General features: G+C 46.4%; 4 protein-coding genes across 4 annotated transcripts; 1 reads left to right on the plus strand and 3 right to left on the minus strand.

The window, feature by feature from the left end:
- Window positions 1-1,214: 1,214 nt before the first annotated feature.
- LOC134578006 (histone H2B 1.1-like) lies at window positions 1,215-1,712 on the minus strand. The gene has a single exon (XM_063436965.1). The coding sequence runs from the start codon at window positions 1,593-1,595 to the stop codon at window positions 1,215-1,217; it is 381 nt and encodes a 126-aa protein (XP_063293035.1). The 5' UTR covers window positions 1,596-1,712.
- A 1,659-nt stretch (window positions 1,713-3,371) lies between these two features.
- On the plus strand, window positions 3,372-3,782 carry LOC134576814 (histone H3). The gene has a single exon (XM_063435511.1). The coding sequence runs from the start codon at window positions 3,372-3,374 to the stop codon at window positions 3,780-3,782; it is 411 nt and encodes a 136-aa protein (XP_063291581.1).
- Window positions 3,783-4,509: 727 nt separating this feature from the next.
- Window positions 4,510-4,821, minus strand: LOC134576816 (histone H4). Its single transcript, XM_063435512.1, has one exon. It carries the CDS (start codon window positions 4,819-4,821, stop codon window positions 4,510-4,512), a length of 312 nt encoding a protein of 103 aa, XP_063291582.1.
- An 887-nt stretch (window positions 4,822-5,708) lies between these two features.
- Window positions 5,709-6,356, minus strand: LOC134578004 (histone H1-like). Its single transcript, XM_063436964.1, has one exon. It carries the CDS (start codon window positions 6,354-6,356, stop codon window positions 5,709-5,711), a length of 648 nt encoding a protein of 215 aa, XP_063293034.1.
- Between the last annotated feature and the right edge of the window lie 13,307 nt (window positions 6,357-19,663).

The following is a 19,663-nucleotide window of genomic DNA, read 5'->3' on the forward strand; positions in this document are numbered from 1 at the left end:
CGCAATAAACAGGAAAAAAAGGCAAGTTACAAAAAAAATAAAATGCTTATGTCTTTAAGATCAAAACAGGCTTATCAGATTGTCTTTAATAAGCTCAACATGTCTGCAGACACTGAAATCATCATGCTGATATTTAGATGAAGCCTCAATGGTCTAAATTGTTCTTTACTGGCAAACACCAAATCAAAAAAAAAAAAAAAAAAAAGGAGGATTTCCATGTATCCAAAAAGTAATGAACAATCGTATGTGGACTAATGTAGATACTTTCTAAGGACAGGTATCTAATTCAGTCGGGGGTTGGCTGAACAAATGGATACAACTAAACCTTTAATAAGAATAAAGCTAAAGGGGTGGGATACCCCAAAATAAGTCACCAATATCAAGACTTACACAAAATAAAGACAATTACAAAAATAAATCCGTACATATCCAATGTGCAATAAAGGGAAAAGCCTGCTAAATGTTCCAAAGTAAGCCTGCGCACATTCCCCATAACTAGTGGAAATGATAGAAAATAGGGTAGGTAGGCTAGATATTGCACACTAGCTGTTTTGAGGTATATATGTCAAAAAGACCTTTTAAAGTCTAGTAAAATACTAGCGTGAGCAAAAAGACGCTAGAACCACATACTAGGCTTCCATGAGTTGCAACATAGTAATAGACAGTATCAGGATGAAGTGAAACATTGTTTCAATAGGCTATAACAAAAGAGAAAGAAACGGATACACTTATCGAGTGAAATCCCTGGCCATGTAGCCATTTGGTAAAGTATTAGGTATAAGATCTCCTACAGTAGCAGCTTTTATAATATCCCTAATGCGACTTCGAACGCTACCCTGAATAAGAAGCCTGTCCCTAATCTACAGTTACTAGATATACAGCCGCCCAACGAATATCTTCTAAGATCAAGTCCGGTATCTAGGTAGACTTGAAAGTAATAGAGCGGAGCAAACTGAGCATTAGGTGGCTAAATCAGCATGTGCGTGACACAAGTGTCTAAAATGTGCAAACACGAGCAGCTCGAGATCTTCAGAGTTACAGGACAGCATGGAAAGGGTTAAGTGAAAGGAAAGCTACACGTTTGCGTGAGCTTGTGGTGGGCAGCAAGTAAGCTGTAGAGTTGATGCATGGGTGTGATGCCAGCTCTGAGAGAGACAGTGTGGGTGGCTCTTAAAAGAGCCTTTGTGTTAGCGGGTGGTCAGGGAGGCGGACATTTACTTGGCGCTGGTGTACTTTGTGACAGCCTTGGTGCCCTCAGACACGGCGTGCTTTGCCAGCTCTCCGGGTAGTAGCAGGCGCACGGCAGTCTGGATCTCCCGGGAGGTGATGGTGGAGCGCTTGTTGTAGTGAGCCAGGCGAGAAGCTTCTCCTGCGATGCGCTCAAAGATATCATTGACAAAGGAGTTCATGATCCCCATTGCCTTGGATGAGATGCCGGTGTCGGGATGGACCTGCTTCAGCACCTTGTACACGTAGATGGCATAGCTCTCCTTCCTGCTCTTTCTACGCTTCTTGCCATCTTTCTTCTGAGTCTTGGTGACGGCTTTTTTGGAGCCTTTCTTGGGGGCTGGTGCGGACTTTGCTGGATCAGGCATGATTAACGCTGTTAGCTCGCGAGCGAATAGCAAGCTGCTTGCTCCGGCGGTTCTATTTATAGGCGGACCATGTAAATGAGGCCCTTCCGCTTCCCTTCCTGCGATTGGTTGCTAAAGTCAGATGACGTAAGGAAGCGGCTGTTTAACACTAGCTCCAGCAATAGATTGGTTCCCTGTATAACGTGTCTCTAATTGGCTGCTTGTAAAGTCATCCAATCACAGAGCACAGTGTGTTTATAAATAGCCTGTGGTAGGGGAGGAGTTTTCATCTTCTTGCATTCAATCAAGAACAAACATGTCTGGCCGCGGAAAGCAAGGTGGAAAGACCCGTGCAAAGGCGAAGACTCGCTCATCCCGAGCGGGACTTCAGTTCCCAGTCGGCAGAGTCCACCGTTTGCTGAGGAAGGGCAATTATGCAGAGCGTGTGGGAGCCGGTGCCCCCGTCTATCTGGCTGCAGTGCTGGAGTACCTGACCGCTGAGATTCTGGAGCTGGCAGGGAATGCCGCTAGAGACAACAAAAAGACCCGCATCATTCCCCGCCATCTCCAGCTCGCTGTCCGTAACGATGAAGAGCTCAACAAACTGCTGGGAGGAGTGACTATCGCCCAGGGAGGTGTCCTGCCTAACATCCAGGCTGTGCTGCTGCCCAAGAAGACCGAGAGCCACAAGCCCAAGAGCAAGTAAAGCGGACAGCTGCTGCACCTGCCTCCCTCACCTACCAAACACAAAGGCTCTTTTAAGAGCCACCCACGTTCTCCACAAAGAGCCGATTAATTGTTCTGCTGCGCGCAAACCGTTCCCTGTATCTACACACACACACACACCACGCTGGCAGCTCATAAGCAAGCTAAAATATTAGGGCGCTTCTGTCACAGCACTGACTGAGTCCCATTTGCAGTCCATATCCTGTCCAACATTCCAGCTATAGAACTAGTTAAAATCAATGGCTGCCATGCATGTCTATGATAAACGCAGCAGCAAATTAATACCAATTGGGGCAAGTGTATATAGTGTACAGGTCCTCTTTTGTTAAGCGGGGCATCTCTACATGTCGCTCACTCTCAGGATTCCCCCCTCTCCCGCTGTCTGGAGGACATGCCGGGTGAAACCTACTATGAGCGTTCAAATCCTAGCGGCGCTACAGCTCTGTTGTCTGTGCTGCTGGATGAGTTAACGCAGCCTTAATAGCCTGGCCTCTCGGCTGAAAACATTGTTTCAATAAGTGGATGCTTTGTAACATTTCCTGCTGCTCTGTCTCCTGGAGCTCATTTGTATGGCTACTGAGCGTCCTGTGAGTGAAAGTCCTTTATCAGACGTGGCTTCTATCCCATCGAAAGAAGCGGCCTTTCTGCATGTGTAAGAGGTCAATGTCCCATGCACCCCTCCCCCTCGATAAAGCCTATACAGCTATTAATAAGTATGTTGGGAGGAATACGTCCATTACTGCCCACTGCCATTCCTTTCAACTAGTAGCGTCTATAATAAATGCTGTCAGGACAGGAAGGGTCACTAAAGGCTTAGATCCCTTCTTTGGGCGCGTGTGCTCAATAGATGGAGGAGGGGGGAGGGGATGAAGCAGTTGATTTGAGCGGGCATTTTGAATGTGGGGGAGGGGATGAGAAGCAGTTGATTTGAGCGGGTATTTTGAAATGGTTTACTATTTGTTTTCAGCCAATCAGAACATACCACCCACTTGATGAACCAATGAAAACGCCGTATCGGCTATAAAGCCCAGGCTACAGCGAGCAGCGTTCATTCCCTTTCGTTTTGCTACAATGGCCAGAACTAAGCAGACAGCCCGTAAGTCGACCGGAGGCAAGGCTCCCCGCAAGCAGCTAGCCACCAAAGCTGCTAGAAAGAGCGCCCCAGCTACCGGGGGAGTGAAAAAGCCTCACCGTTACCGTCCAGGAACTGTGGCTCTCAGGGAGATCCGCCGTTATCAGAAGTCCACCGAGCTGCTCATCCGCAAGCTGCCCTTCCAGCGCCTTGTCCGTGAGATCGCTCAGGATTTCAAGACTGATCTGCGCTTCCAGAGCTCTGCTGTCATGGCTCTGCAAGAGGCTAGCGAGGCTTACCTGGTTGGTCTTTTTGAGGATACCAACTTGTGCGCCATCCACGCTAAGAGGGTCACAATCATGCCCAAAGACATCCAGCTGGCTCGTAGGATCCGAGGAGAACGTGCTTAAGTTGAAACCTGCTAACAAACACAAAGGCTCTTTTAAGAGCCACCAAATCTGCACTCGAACGAGCTCCAACACATTCATAAAAACGTGTCTTTTAGCCTGTGACTTTGAGCGGGCTAGCTAAGGAGCCCTCACACTACAATGCTCAAATGTCCCCACATATCCCATTTTCACGTCAGGCAACGATGTAGCCATCATCTCTGCTGGTCTATTTCACTGGCAATTTTACAATAACTTCACTATTTAGAATCCATCGTGTGGAGAGGCAGCAGGAAAAAGACTACTTTTTCGCTTAGAGGAGAATACATAGTTAACACAGGAGTGCATATGCAAAGCTAGTAACAATGTTTCTATTTAAGTGGCTGCAAGCATGTATTAAATGTAGGCAACAGTAACAATACACCAAAACCAGAGCTTTCTTGACAGTGTGTGTGTACGTACTTGCTCATATTTTTTTACATCCCCTACCATTAACAGAAGGCGGCTCCAAATCCTCCGATGGTTCAAAAATGCGGTCTACAAATACAGTGTTTAGCAACCTTTCCCGTCTAGATGTTTGGGAGCAGCCTCTACTACTATCTCCTTCTCGGTGTATCTATGTAGATAGCAGGCAATTTATCAGGTGTGGAAGGGGTTAAAGTGATTAGGTTCAGTCTTTTAGTGAAAAAGTGGGTGGCCCTGAAAAGGGCCTTTGGGTTAATGGGGTGTGCGGTAAAGTCAAGCCCGAGTTTTAACCTCCGAAGCCATAGAGAGTGCGGCCCTGGCGCTTAAGAGCATAAACTACGTCCATGGCGGTGACAGTCTTCCTCTTAGCATGCTCGGTGTAAGTGACGGCGTCCCGGATGACGTTCTCCAGGAATACCTTCAGCACCCCGCGAGTCTCCTCATAGATGAGGCCGGAAATACGCTTCACGCCTCCCCTGCGAGCAAGGCGACGAATTGCAGGCTTGGTAATGCCCTGGATGTTGTCACGAAGAACCTTCCTGTGACGCTTAGCGCCACCTTTTCCGAGACCCTTTCCTCCTTTGCCTCTGCCAGACATGGTTCTGCTCTTCTTTCTGCACGAACGATATGAGATGCTGTGCAAAGCTCTTCCTTATATACTCCTCGGACGGACCGTATGGGGACCTGCAGCAAAGGAGGCGGGCGTTTTAAACACGCCCCTTCACTTTTTTTTTTCCTCTCAATAATATGCTTAACCCTCTCCTTCCGTGCTCGAAATGGTTCTGGCTTTTAAAACCAAAGCTGTTTATGCTTCAAAAGATTTCACAATCGTGAAGTCTTTTGAAGTATAATCATTTTATCATGTCTTTAGTGTTTCTTTGATAGTCGGCTTAGCTACTGCACAAGGTATCATTTCTTGGGCTTTATCACTCTTTGAATATCGAAATAAGCGCCCGTTTCACACGTGGAGAGAGGACGAGGACAGTCCCTTTTATTATCACCATGTACAAAATCGCAATCCCTAAAATATGTTCTGCTTTATTATCTTACTGAAAAAGGCAATAACATTAAATCTAGTCTGGAAGGACACTGTGTGATATTCTATATATTATATGCGTTTCTCACTAAAACTGGCCTTTCGCAATTTAATGAAGAAACACCCTCAGTATCTTAGAACGGAGGGAATTTCTAAGCCAAAAAAAATAAAAAAAAATCAACGCTCAAGTGTAGCACTGGTATACGGGGACTTAGCCACACCGACAAGATACATTCCTGTGTAATCTTTTCGAGCACTAGATGCTGGGATTACAGGATTCATTAGGTTATTCCTGACTTTAGAATGAGGGATGGAGGGGGAACGATATGTGTGACATGACACCAAAACAAACACGTTGCCATCACTGATATATAGCTCTGAAATGAGAATGTGGTGGCTCTTACAAGAGCCTTTGGGGTTTGGAAAATAAAATTAAATGCGAGCAAGGCTTATTTCTTTTTGGGAGCTGCCTTTTTAGCCTTTGCAGGACTCTTTGCGGCTTTGGGTTTGGCTGCCTTTTTGGCAGGGCTCTTCACGGTCTTCTTAGCCGGGCTTTTCACTACCTTCTTGGGCTTGGCGGCTTTGACTTTCTTCGGACTGGTGGCCTTTTTAGCGGAGGCGGAGGCGGCCGGCTTTTTGGCCTTTTTCGGGCTCTTTGCAGCTACCTTCTTAGGTTTGGCTGGAGACTTGGTGGCTTTCTTCGGGGCAGGCTTCTTGACTTTAGCCGGTGCCTTTTTCTTGGTAGCCTTGTCCTTGCTCTCCGCCTGCTTTTTGTTGAGCTTGAAGGAGCCGGAAGCTCCGCTTCCTTTGACCTGGACGAGAGTGCTTTTAGTCACCAAGCCCTTGAGAGCCAGCTTGAGGCGGCTGTTATTCTTTTCCACATCATAACCAGAAGCAGCCAAAGCCTTCTTCAGAGCTGCCAGGGACACCCCGCTGCGCTCTTTAGAAGCGGACACAGCTTTGACAATGAGCTCGGACACGCTAGGACCGGAGGGCTTAGCGGCTTTCTTGACACCGGCTGCTTTCTTGGGCTGCTTCTTCTTGGAGGCGCTTTCTACCGCAGGTGCGGCGGCGGGAGCTGGGGCGGCTTCAGACATGGTCACTATTCTCTATGAAGATCAAGCAATAATACGCGCCCGCAGCAGCCTCCAAATTATACATCTCCAGCTAGCATCTTATTGGCTGATCTAACCACGCTCTGATTGGATACAGTCTTATGACACACCCTCCACTGTCCCTACTCCATCTTTTCACACTCTGCTCTCACGCTGTGTTTCCGAATGGATAAAACGAATACATTTAGGTAAAATAAGAGGACGGAGGTCGATGCCATCTATCGTGGAATGTACTAAACTATCTAACCAAGAATTCATTAGCAGCTCCATGGGTCCCGAGGGTTGTCACGATCTAGCAGAGCCGGTGAAAGCTGACACATCTCCTTTGGGATGAGCCTGATGTTCGCCACAAACATTACTGTGATAACTATTAAAAGAATATATTCCAAGGTTTTCTTTCTCACTCTTATGCAAGAAAGGGAAGGGGCCCGTGTTATCAAGGTGGGTTGAAGCTCGTGTCGTAAAGAAACAGAGAAAAGGGATTTTGATCCTCGTTTGTTCAGACAGGTAGCTCAGGTAGGATGTAGTAAGATCATAGCAGAAGAGCTCTTAGTCGTGGCAATTTTTAAATTACATAATTACATAATTGTATGTTATATATCTATGTTTACCCTCTAACAACAACTAAGACCAGTTATATTAAAACACACACACTGTGTTCTCCAGGAAATCCTTTATGAAGCCTGGTGTAGGTCTGGCACAGTAAACAACAGCAATGAGTTCCGCACTCTAGGGACTTTTTTCCAAAACATCAAAAACATTTCAATGCTATTTCGAATCATGATAAAAACATGACAGCAAAAATTGTCCTGATTTTAGCACCAAATTAGGAGCTAACATGTTGATCTGTGTGGCGGACCACCAGGGTATCACCTTCATGGATTCCCTTTCCCGTTGTATTAGCTAGTACAGCTTTCCACAAATACATTTGTCTAAACGTAATGCTGGGAGTCAGTGGCGTACACACGACCCATGGGGCCCCGGTGCTAAAATTGATCCGTGCCCTTCCCCCCGCACTTACTCTGCGCGGGCCGGGGTCGCAACAGATGGCGGCAGGCTCCGGGTTGCAGGGCTGCGACCCCTGTGACCGCGGTATGTACGCAAGTGTATGCAGATACACATACACTTAAAGGACCACTTTAGACACCCAGATCACTTCAGCTCAATGAAGTGGTCTGGGTTCCAGGGCCCTCTAGTTTAACCCTGCAGCTGAATACATAGCAGTTTCAGAGAAACTGCTATGTTTCACTGATGGTTAATCCAGCCTCTAGTGGCTGTGTCACTGACAGCGGCTAGAGGCGCTTCCGCGATTCTCCCTGTGAAAATCACAGTGAGAAGACGCTCGACGTCCATAGGAAAGCATTGAGTAATGCTTTTCTATGGGCGGTTTGAATGCGCGCGCGGCTCTTGCCACGCATGCGCATTGGGAGCTGAGAGGCAGGTCGGGGCGGAGGGATCCCCAGCGCCAAGGGAGTCCGGCGCTGGAGAAAGGTAAGTGCTTAAGGGGTTTAAAACACACACACACTCTCACGAACAGACGCATACACACTAGCTAACAGACACACAAATTTACTGCCAAAGACACACTCAGTGACAGACAGAGACACATACACACTCACTTATAAAACACACACTCTCACTGACAAACACACACTCACTAAGACACCTAAGACTCACTAGACTCACTAACCTATGACTCACTAGACTCACTAACAGACTCACTAACAGACACACACAAACTAGCACACTCAGTAACAGACACACACACACACTCACTCACACACAGACACACACACTGACACTCACTAACAGACACACACTCAATAACAGACACACACAACTAACACACAGTAACACACGCAAACAAAAACTAACACACTCACTGACACTCACTAGCAGACACAGTAACACACACACTGGCACAAAAATGTGCACTAACACACACAGACACACACACACACTGTAGCACTAACACACATACACACGTTTTTTGTGTGTTTTTTTTTTCAGATTTAATCCCGCAGCCTCCCTTTCCAGTCCAGTCCAGGGGCTGCCCGGCGGCCGGTCCTGCTGGCTCGTGAGGGAGCACTGTCCCCTGAGCGCTCTCTGCCCAGCTCCCTCGCACATTTTTACTGATGCCGGAGCCAGAATATAACTTCATATTCCGGCTGCAGCATAAGTGCGGGGCGCGCAAGGGAGCTGATCAGAGAGCGCTCAGGGGAGAGTGCTCCCTCGCGCGCGCGCCCGGTAACACCAGGGCCGGCCTCGGGGGCCCTGATGTGGCCAGCTCCTTGTCCCCCCAGTAGAAGAGTCTGCCCACACTGGCGTACATACCGAGTCGCTAGGTGGCCGGGCCCCCTGGTGGGCCGGGCCCAGTCGCAGCTGCAACCCCTGCGACCGCGGTATGTACGCCAGTGCTGGGAGTAGATCTGGTTTATTCAGGCAAGGCACACAGAATTTATACACAGACCCCCAGCATGGGGTCTCCATTCATGGACACACAATCCTGGACACACTTTGATGGACTGCATGGTACCCTGACTGGGCACCTCTGCCAAGCTTGCTTCCTAGCTATCACTGGGACACCAGTAGTGCTATAGCCCCTACCCGCTGCAGCTTGGCTGGGGTCTATCCAAACTTTCCTAACCTGTAACAGGGTCCTAGTGATTAAGCTCTCTTGCACAGAGTATAGCTGTCTCACCCAAACATGAGCCCAGCAAGAGTGCGGCTTGGAGTGGGCAAAGATGGCCGCCAACACGTGACCAAGTGTGTCCCAGACTCCAGGGATCCCATTGCCCTGGCATTTGAACGCTTTTGGGAGCAATACTGGGAACAAGCTAAACAGAGCCAAACAAGACCCACGGCTGCAACAAGCCCTCCACAGAACGGGGACAAACCACCACAGCCAGGGCGGAAAGCTGGCGCTACACAAGCGGGGAAGCGGAGGAGGAAGCCGCACAAAGCGTCCCGACACAGAGCTGACAAGCGGGTGCACTCATCTCCGTACCCCTTACATGCCTACCAAACAGCGGGGACCGCCAACAGCCTCTAAAGCGGCTCCTACATCGGAGAAATCGGAGACGCAGTGGGCCCACCCGAAGGTAGTCACCCATCATGCACTGCCCAACACCCGATATGACCAGCACCTTGGCACAGACCTGCTGCACTCTCCCAGACGGGGAACAGGCTGAGGGTCGGACCGGCCCTGGGACAGCATGACTGTTGAGAGACGTACTCACAAACTGCTACTACACCCTGGACATTAACTGTCCCTCTTGGCGAACACGAGTACTAGCCCTTATGCATACTGCTGGCCTGTGAGGGTGACTTTATCCCAACACGAGCTTGTTATAGATAGAAGCAGCATTATCTATTTGGTTTTTTTTTTTCGTTTTATTACTCCATGGCACAGATACATCTATGCCGGCTAATTGCATGTCATTACTTAACTTAGCCTGATTACAGCCAGGCTACCAACATGCTTACTAATGTAGAAAGGTACTGCTGGGGATATCTCACCTCTATTAACGTGCTTACCAGGTGGTTTTATAGCTCACCGGTTTAACATTGTAGTCTAACCTGTTTTCAATGTTGTAAATTCTCTGATATATAGCTGATAACAATCTAACCTGGATAACCTAGTTTAACGCTGTTATTGATAATATTATTAGATATAACTCTTTGTCATGCGATAATAATCCATAAAACTGTGCTATGTTTTAATGCCTAACCAATGTAAATCTATGTATGACGCTCTGCATGCTCTAGCTGTTGTGGCATTGTGTGCTTTATGTGATTTTTCATGCACAAATAAAATAAAGAATTTAAAAAAAAACACGAGCCAAGACTTAGTAAAGGGTGAAGTAGAACTGTGTTATCCAGTGTGTGGTGGCCACTCGGGTAGGGGCAGAAGTCTCCCAGCTACTCTGTGTCCCAGATACCGCACTTCAGCCATACCAATGTGACACTTGTCTGGCTTCAGAGTTAAGCCAGCTGCTCTAATTCGGCCGATAACCTTCCCTACATGGGAAATCTTCCTCCTATGAGTCACAATTGATAGCTATGCTGTCCAGGTACGCACGTGCAAATTCCTGGAAGCCATTGAGGAACCTATCCACCATACGTTGAAAGGTGGCTGGGACATTCTTCATCTAGAACGGCATGACCTGATATTGGAATAGGCCAAGCGGGGTGACGAATGCCGACTTGGGGATAGCCTCCTCGGCCAGGTGAATCTGCTAGTAGCCCTTGCATAGGTCTGTTGTGGCGAGATACTGTCCCCATGCTATATGATGAAATAGTTCCTCCAGGGCATGGGATAAGAGTTGGTAAGAGTCCGATCGTTCAGTCGCCTGTAGTCCACGCAGAAGAGTGTTGTTCCGTCCCGCTTCGGTACTAGGACTACAAGCCAAGTCTGAAGCCTCAATCACTCCTAGTCACAGCATTTACTGTATATCCTTCCGTATCTCTTACCGGACTGCCTCGAGAATGTGGTAGGGGTGGTTGCCTCATAGGTGCTTGTCCTGGGATTTCCACGTTGTGTACAGCCAGGGTGATGTACCCAGGGTCTTGGGAGAAGGTCTTTCGTTTAGCTTTCAATAATTTGTGGGCCTGAACTATTTCTTTATCAGTCAGTTTGTCTCCTAGTTTGACTTGAGCGATAAGGTCAACTTGGGAGTCTCCCTCTAGCAAGTCAGGTAATGCGAGGCTGTCTAGATCCTCAGAAGCTGGGGCGCACACTGCAGTTACATCGTCCTTCCTTTTTTTGTACTCTTTAAGCATATTAACGTGGAAGGAGCAGTTTACTATCTCATCTGCACAGCTGGCTACCACATAGGTGGTATTGCAGATATGCTCCACCACCTTGTAGGGACCCTGCCATGCCGCCTGTAATTAATCATGTCAGACCGGTTTAATCTTTTGTCCAACACGGAAACTACGCAGTCGGGTACCCCGGTCATACCATACTTTCTGTCACCCCTTGTCAGCTTGGAGGTTCTCTTTTACCAACTTAGCCAACTGTTCCATGTGGTCACAGAGTTTTAGCACATTCCCCCATCCCAATGCACTGTGATGAGGTCCTCGTAATCTTCTCCCATATAATAGTCCAAAGCAGTTCCTGCGGTACCTCCCAATATGCACATAAGAAGTGCGGTAGGAGTCGCTCCCAGTCTCGGCAAGCAGTGTTCTGTTGAACCGCTCGCAGATATATATATATATATATATATATATATATATATATATTTTTTTTTTTTTTTTTTTCTGCCGGTTATAAGGAGAACTCAGAATGGATTTTACTGAGACTACCTAGAAATCCCAAAGCTGACCTAAAACGGATCAAGCAGTGTCTGTTCGGCTTTTTTTCCTTTTTCCTTTTTTTTTTAGAAATTGTTTATTTTAAAATTCTTGCAAATGTAACAATTGATACTTCAAAAATGTGTATAACATTGCTGCTTTAGTCATAATGTCTAGTACAAAGTTCACATTCAGTAACAGAAATACTTGTAGTCGACATAGAGGGGAAGTGAAGACCAAAAATAATAAGGGCGTTGATATTCAAATAGATTCGCTGGTAGTTCAAGGTCTCATATTATCTCCAGCTGGGTGTCACTATCGGTCTGTTTGACTGGTGTTCATGAAGTTACACTAGGGTTCCCAGGAGGTCATGTATATGTGGTATTTGCCGGTTAGTGAGAAGCTAATTTCCTCCATTGTTCTAATGCTTTCTACTCTCCGTACCCAGTCCCTAATGGTAGGTGGGGCTGTTTTTTTTTTTTTTTTTTTTTTTTCCAGTGGAGGGTGATAAGCAGATTTGCTGCTTTGAGCAGATGTATGTCTAGGGTCCTAGTGTCCCTTGGTATGGAGGGAGGCAATATAAGATATAGGAGTGTTTAAGGTGGGTAGGGTATGGTGGTTCCCGTTATGAGGTGTATGAGACTGGAGATCCGTGACCAGAACTTTTGGTTCACCGTGCATGACCACCAGATGTGAGCCGTGTCCCCAATGGCCTCTAGTCATCTACAGCAGTTATTGGACGTGCCTGGGAATGCCCGTTTGAGTTTGGATGGGGTGTAGTGCCATCTAGCTATCTTCTTATAGTTACTTTCTTGTGTCGCTAAGCTGGTGGATGATTTTTGTGTCAGGAGGAATATTTGCTTCCAGTCATTATCTGCGAAAGATAAGTGCAGTTCTTGTTCCCAGTGTTTTTTGTAGAGTAGGTTGATTGGTTGGCTAGTGTCCTGTAGTAGGCATATGTGGTTTTGACCTGTTTCTTTTTGAGTGTGCATTGGGTGCACGTAAGTTCGAATTTGGTCAGTGCTCGGTGACCTTGTTGGGGGTATTTGTTGGTCCGCAAAAAGTGAATGAGTTGATCGTAGAGAAATTTTTGAAGGGTCGTGGGAGTTCCCTGCGGGTGTAGGGACGACAGGGGCCTAACTCCCTCATTGTCAAGGAGGTCTCGTGAAGGTAGGTATGCTGTGGTATGATATTCTCTGTATGCCGCTCCCGATTCACCAGGCTTGAAGAGCGGATTGTGAGTCAGTGGATATAGCGGTGATGGGTATGGTGATATGTCCGCCGCCAATGACTCATGTGTGACCACATTCTCAGTGTCGGAGTAATGGTCGGGTGTTGTTTGTGCATAAGGAAGGATTGGCCAGAGTTGTGCCATGGTATTGTGTGTATGGGGACACGGAAGATGTTATTCTCTACATCTACCCATTGTTTGGTCGTGTTCTTGCCTGTCCAGTCATAAATCCTGGCCAATAGTACTGCACTGTGGTATCGTTCCACATCTGGCAGCCCCAGACCCCCCTCCGTCTTTGATCTTGTGAGCAGCTGATAGGCTAGCCTGGGGCGTTTGTGGGACCAAATAAATGTCGTAAATAGTTTTTGTATGGCAGCAAAGAAGGTTGTGGGTAGAGTGATCGGGAGAACTTGCAGCAAGTATAATATTCTTGGGAGAATACTAATTTTCAGGATATTTATCCTGCAAAACCAGCTGAACTGCGAAGTGTGCCATTTAGTAAGATCTTTGGTTCTAGCTTGGATTAGCAGGGGGGTGGGGGGTGGTTTCATATAGTCGTGAGATAACGGATGGTAGTGCTACCCCCAGATATGTTATATGCTCTGTTCCCCAGGAGAATGGGAAGTTTGATTGTAGATGTGTTTTGGTCGAGTTTAGTACTTTCAGTGGGAGGAGTTCACATTTACCTAGAGTGGCATGAAAGGTGAACACTTTGCTATAGAGAGACATCTCCTCCAGTATATGAGGGAGTGAGGAGCTGGGTTCGGAGACCGTGAATAGCATGTCATCTGCAAATGCTGATATTTTGTGTTCTGCCCCTCCAAATTTGAAACCCTTGATGTTAGGATTTTCTCTAACTCCCTGGAGGAATGGCTCCAGGACCAGGACGAAACAAAGAGGGGTGCTATTGGAGATGGGTACTGGGAGTGAGAGTTGGCCGTTCACGAGTAGCCTAGCCGTTGGTCTGGAGTATATAGCTCCCATCCACCTTAGCCAGTTTGGGCCAAAGCCCATCTGTTCCAGGGTGGCAAGCATCAGGGACCAGTCCACCCTGTTGAAAGCCTTTTCGGCATCTCTGGAGAGTAACAGTGTCTGGGTGTTTGTGTGTTCAGAGTGATGCATGAGATTAATGAGTTTGGTGATATTATTTTTTAGCTTCTCGGCCTTGTATAAATCCAGCCTGGTCTGGGTGAATTAGCTCTGGGAGCTTGAGGCGTAGGCGGTTAGCTAGTGTTTAATGCACAACTTCTTTGTCTTCAATGGCCAACACTACCTGCAACTTAAGGGGACTGCTATGGGGACGGCGTGTGCTCCCAGCTACGCCAACCTATACTTAGGGTGGTGGGAGGAGACCATCTTGCCAACCGTCACCAAAGACCAGTATGACACATGTATCTACAGCTGGCATAGATACATTGATGACATACTGGTCTTTTGGTTAGGTTCTGTGGAAGAATTTCTCAATCTGGTAAGAGACCTGAACAATAATACCATAGGCCTCCAACTTACCCACGTGATTGACTCGGAACATCTGGTATTCCTAGACCTAAACATAAAAATCCTGGAAGATGGAAAAGTAGAAACTGAACTATTTAGAAAAGACACAGCAACCAATAGCCTGCTCCACTGGAGAAGCTATCACCCAATAAAGCTGAAGTCAGGCATACCTTTTGGCCAGTATCTGCGCGCAAGACGCAATTGCTCGACCGAAACAAGCTTCCTACTGGAAGCGAGTAAACTGAGAACTATGTTTAAGCAGAAAGGATATCCAAATAGAGTCTTAAAACGCGCCTTTCAACGAGCATTATCAATAGACAGAAGCGTAAGCATAAGAACCAATAAACCAAAGCTGGAAACAAAAATTACTCGTTGCATAGGCACCTGTGATCTATATTGGGACCAAGTAAGAAGTATAATGGCACACAACTGGCCGATACTCCAACATGACATAGACCTTGGTGAAAATATTGGCAGCTATCCTCAGATTACTGCACGTAGGGCAAAAAACCTGAGAGACGTTTTGGTCCATAGCCATACTGAACCAACCAGACCATCGCAATCCACATGGCTTACGCAGACTACTGGAACCTACCGCTGCGGACACTGCAAGGCATGCAAATACATTAAACCCACTAAAATCGTTACAAGCTCCATAACAAAAAAAGAATATAAAACTAAGGAGTTTATTAATTGTAGCTCGACGAGAGTAGTGTATTTGATCACGTGCAGCTGCAGTATCCAATATGTGGGAAAAACTTATCAACAACTGAAACGCAGGATATTACAACATATCTGCTCTATTACTAACCCAAACATCTCCACTCCAGTATCGAACCACGTCCGCAATTTTCATCAGGGTGACCCAACACACCTTACATTCCAGGCACTGGAAAGACTAACTTTAAACTCCAGAAAAGGGAACTTTAACAAAATTCTCCTGATGAAAGAGTCCAGATGGATCTATGCCTTAAAAACACTAACACCTGACGGTCTGAACGAAGAGTTCAATTTCACTCCTTTCATACACCAATGAACAACCTATAAGAAACTTTTGCCTTAAGCATAGAACATGACACACACGGGCACCATCCTTTGGAGGTCTATTCCACTAGAACCGGGCCAATATGTATATATACACAACTTGATCGGTCCATGCTTATACGAAATTTAACAGATTTTTTAGCCCATTCTCTCACCAGAGGTACAGTCTAGTGGGTAGCAGAATATGATATAATTACGCTGCAGCCCCATCAACATCGAGTTATAACTAAATACAGGCACCCATCAGGATGTCTGCCCCATGTACTGGCAATTTCAGCATATTCAACACTATTAGAATCCCTTGTTCCTATCATCAAACCCAGCGCTGAAGGGGTTAAGCGACTCCGCGAATAAGCCCCGCCCACTCACTCCATCACTAATGACGGAATGAGAATTCACCTATCAGACGATGGTCCTTCTCACCCAATAGGAATCCTTTCCTCCATATTTAAACCAGACGCAGTGTACCGGTCGGTTCCCCTCTGACGAGCCAGGTCGGGCGAAACGCGCGCGTCAGGGTGTCCTCCAGTGCTTCTCCTATGATTTAGTGTTAAGCACTGTAACCAGCGACCACGCTACTCTCTAACTATATTGAATTTCTCCTACATTCGAAGGCTTGTGTGCCCATTCGAGCCGTTAGGCAGCGCACTATCAGTTAGAAGTTCTTATCAGATCCTCGCTACACTGAGGATAGACATCTCTTCCAGGGGTGTTAGCATTTAGGTGCCCTCGAAGGCACAGTCCTCCAGGGCGATGGCAGAATAACTTGGCCACTCAGGCAGACCAGCCTTCTCACCTAGCGATAATGACTTTTGAAATTAATTATCTACTTTGATTAACTAAGACAATCTTAATCGACTTAGTGGGATTACTGTTAGGTGCCCATGAAGGCACGGGGACTAGCAAATTTCTCTCCTCATAAGACGACTGACTAACTCCGCTCTAGTAACCATACTAAGCTAATTTTTATATACTCAGTCTACTTTGTTTGTTCGAGCGGGTTGGGTGTTAGGTGCCCTCGAAGGCACGGGGAGTGGCGGTTCCTTTCACTAGACCGCTCATAGATTTTGCTTGGTTTCCGCACTAAGTCATTACAACCACTGCACTGTGTACAGCACTTTATTAGTGTCCATGTGAGGAGTCCGTTAATTATACAAACAGCCGACAATTTATGTAATATTTGACTATCAACGACTTTAGGCTGCAGATATCATATGGACAATCCTACGGTCACCAAGTATCTTACAACTAGACCGCTAATAAATTACTAATTTAGCTACACAGTAACAGTGTGTATACAACTGTGACCGCCACTATTTTCCCGCGGGCACGGTGCTAAAGTGCCTGTTTCCTCGGTCTATCTTTACCTATATATTCACAATTAAGGACGCAACCTTATTATATGGGCCTACAATATACGTATCTCCCGGGTGTTACCGCAAGAAGGTTTTGAGGTCTTCTACACACCTACCCAGCGGCCTAGAATAAACTCAATAAGTCCTGATATTCCTTACTATATATAAATAAGATAGAGTTCCTGGAAGAGATTGCTCTCTCTTTTTAATTTCTTTCACTTACTACACCTATGTTGTTTTTTTTGGTTAACACTAACTTAGGTTTACAGTTTTGTACACTAGCACGTTGTGGTTTTATATTTATTAATAAAATTTATTTATTTTTCTTTTTCTTTTCTTTTTTGCTGAGCATCGTACCTAAGGTAGACGTTGTCCCACAGTTGAATACTCTGTGTATAGCTCACCTTAGCTCTCTCCGCATTAACGTATTTTTGAGCAACCACTCAATATACATAGGTACACTTTTGCCTTTTTTTGTCGCTATGTTACTTTTGGGGTTACCCCCCGTTCTCTAAAAAGTGTATTTCCCCTCTGGCTCTTTTTCACTCCCTGCTGTCCTTTTTTGTAGAGTAGGTTGATTGGTTGGCTAGTGTCCTGTAGTAGGCATATGTGGTTTTGACCTGTTTCTTTTTGAGTGTGCATTGGGTGCACGTAAGTTCGAATTTGGTCAGTGCTCGGTGACCTTGTTGGGGGTATTTGTTGGTCCGCAAAAAGTGAATGAGTTGATCGTAGAGAAATTTTTGAAGGGTCGTGGGAGTTCCCTGCGGGTGTAGGGACGACAGGGGCCTAACTCCCTCATTGTCAAGGAGGTCTCGTGAAGGTAGGTATGCTGTGGTATGATATTCTCTGTATGCCGCTCCCGATTCACCAGGCTTGAAGAGCGGATTGTGAGTCAGTGGATATAGCGGTGATGGGTATGGTGATATGTCCGCCGCCAATGACTCATGTGTGACCACATTCTCAGTGTCGGAGTAATGGTCGGGTGTTGTTTGTGCATAAGGAAGGATTGGCCAGAGTTGTGCCATGGTATTGTGTGTATGGGGACACGGAAGATGTTATTCTCTACATCTACCCATTGTTTGGTCGTGTTCTTGCCTGTCCAGTCATAAATCCTGGCCAATAGTACTGCACTGTGGTATCGTTCCACATCTGGCAGCCCCAGACCCCCCTCCGTCTTTGATCTTGTGAGCAGCTGATAGGCTAGCCTGGGGCGTTTGTGGGACCAAATAAATGTCGTAAATAGTTTTTGTATGGCAGCAAAGAAGGTTGTGGGTAGAGTGATCGGGAGAACTTGCAGCAAGTATAATATTCTTGGGAGAATACTAATTTTCAGGATATTTATCCTGCAAAACCAGCTGAACTGCGAAGTGTGCCATTTAGTAAGATCTTTGGTTCTAGCTTGGATTAGCAGGGGGGTGGGGGGTGGTTTCATATAGTCGTGAGATAACGGATGGTAGTGCTACCCCCAGATATGTTATATGCTCTGTTCCCCAGGAGAATGGGAAGTTTGATTGTAGATGTGTTTTGGTCGAGTTTAGTACTTTCAGTGGGAGGAGTTCACATTTACCTAGAGTGGCATGAAAGGTGAACACTTTGCTATAGAGAGACATCTCCTCCAGTATATGAGGGAGTGAGGAGCTGGGTTCGGAGACCGTGAATAGCATGTCATCTGCAAATGCTGATATTTTGTGTTCTGCCCCTCCAAATTTGAAACCCTTGATGTTAGGATTTTCTCTAACTCCCTGGAGGAATGGCTCCAGGACCAGGACGAAACAAAGAGGGGTGCTATTGGAGATGGGTACTGGGAGTGAGAGTTGGCCGTTCACGAGTAGCCTAGCCGTTGGTCTGGAGTATATAGCTCCCATCCACCTTAGCCAGTTTGGGCCAAAGCCCATCTGTTCCAGGGTGGCAAGCATCAGGGACCAGTCCACCCTGTTGAAAGCCTTTTCGGCATCTCTGGAGAGTAACAGTGTCTGGGTGTTTGTGTGTTCAGAGTGATGCATGAGATTAATGAGTTTGGTGATATTATTTTTTAGCTTCTCGGCCTTGTATAAATCCAGCCTGGTCTGGGTGAATTAGCTCTGGGAGCTTGAGGCGTAGGCGGTTAGCTAGTGTTTAATGCACAACTTCTTTGTCTTCAATGGCCAACACTACCTGCAACTTAAGGGGACTGCTATGGGGACGGCGTGTGCTCCCAGCTACGCCAACCTATACTTAGGGTGGTGGGAGGAGACCATCTTGCCAACCGTCACCAAAGACCAGTATGACACATGTATCTACAGCTGGCATAGATACATTGATGACATACTGGTCTTTTGGTTAGGTTCTGTGGAAGAATTTCTCAATCTGGTAAGAGACCTGAACAATAATACCATAGGCCTCCAACTTACCCACGTGATTGACTCGGAACATCTGGTATTCCTAGACCTAAACATAAAAATCCTGGAAGATGGAAAAGTAGAAACTGAACTATTTAGAAAAGACACAGCAACCAATAGCCTGCTCCACTGGAGAAGCTATCACCCAATAAAGCTGAAGTCAGGCATACCTTTTGGCCAGTATCTGCGCGCAAGACGCAATTGCTCGACCGAAACAAGCTTCCTACTGGAAGCGAGTAAACTGAGAACTATGTTTAAGCAGAAAGGATATCCAAATAGAGTCTTAAAACGCGCCTTTCAACGAGCATTATCAATAGACAGAAGCGTAAGCATAAGAACCAATAAACCAAAGCTGGAAACAAAAATTACTCGTTGCATAGGCACCTGTGATCTATATTGGGACCAAGTAAGAAGTATAATGGCACACAACTGGCCGATACTCCAACATGACATAGACCTTGGTGAAAATATTGGCAGCTATCCTCAGAT

The sequence above is a fragment of the Pelobates fuscus genome, chromosome 11 (genome assembly GCF_036172605.1).
Source record: "Pelobates fuscus isolate aPelFus1 chromosome 11, aPelFus1.pri, whole genome shotgun sequence".
NCBI lineage: Eukaryota > Metazoa > Chordata > Amphibia > Anura > Pelobatidae > Pelobates > Pelobates fuscus.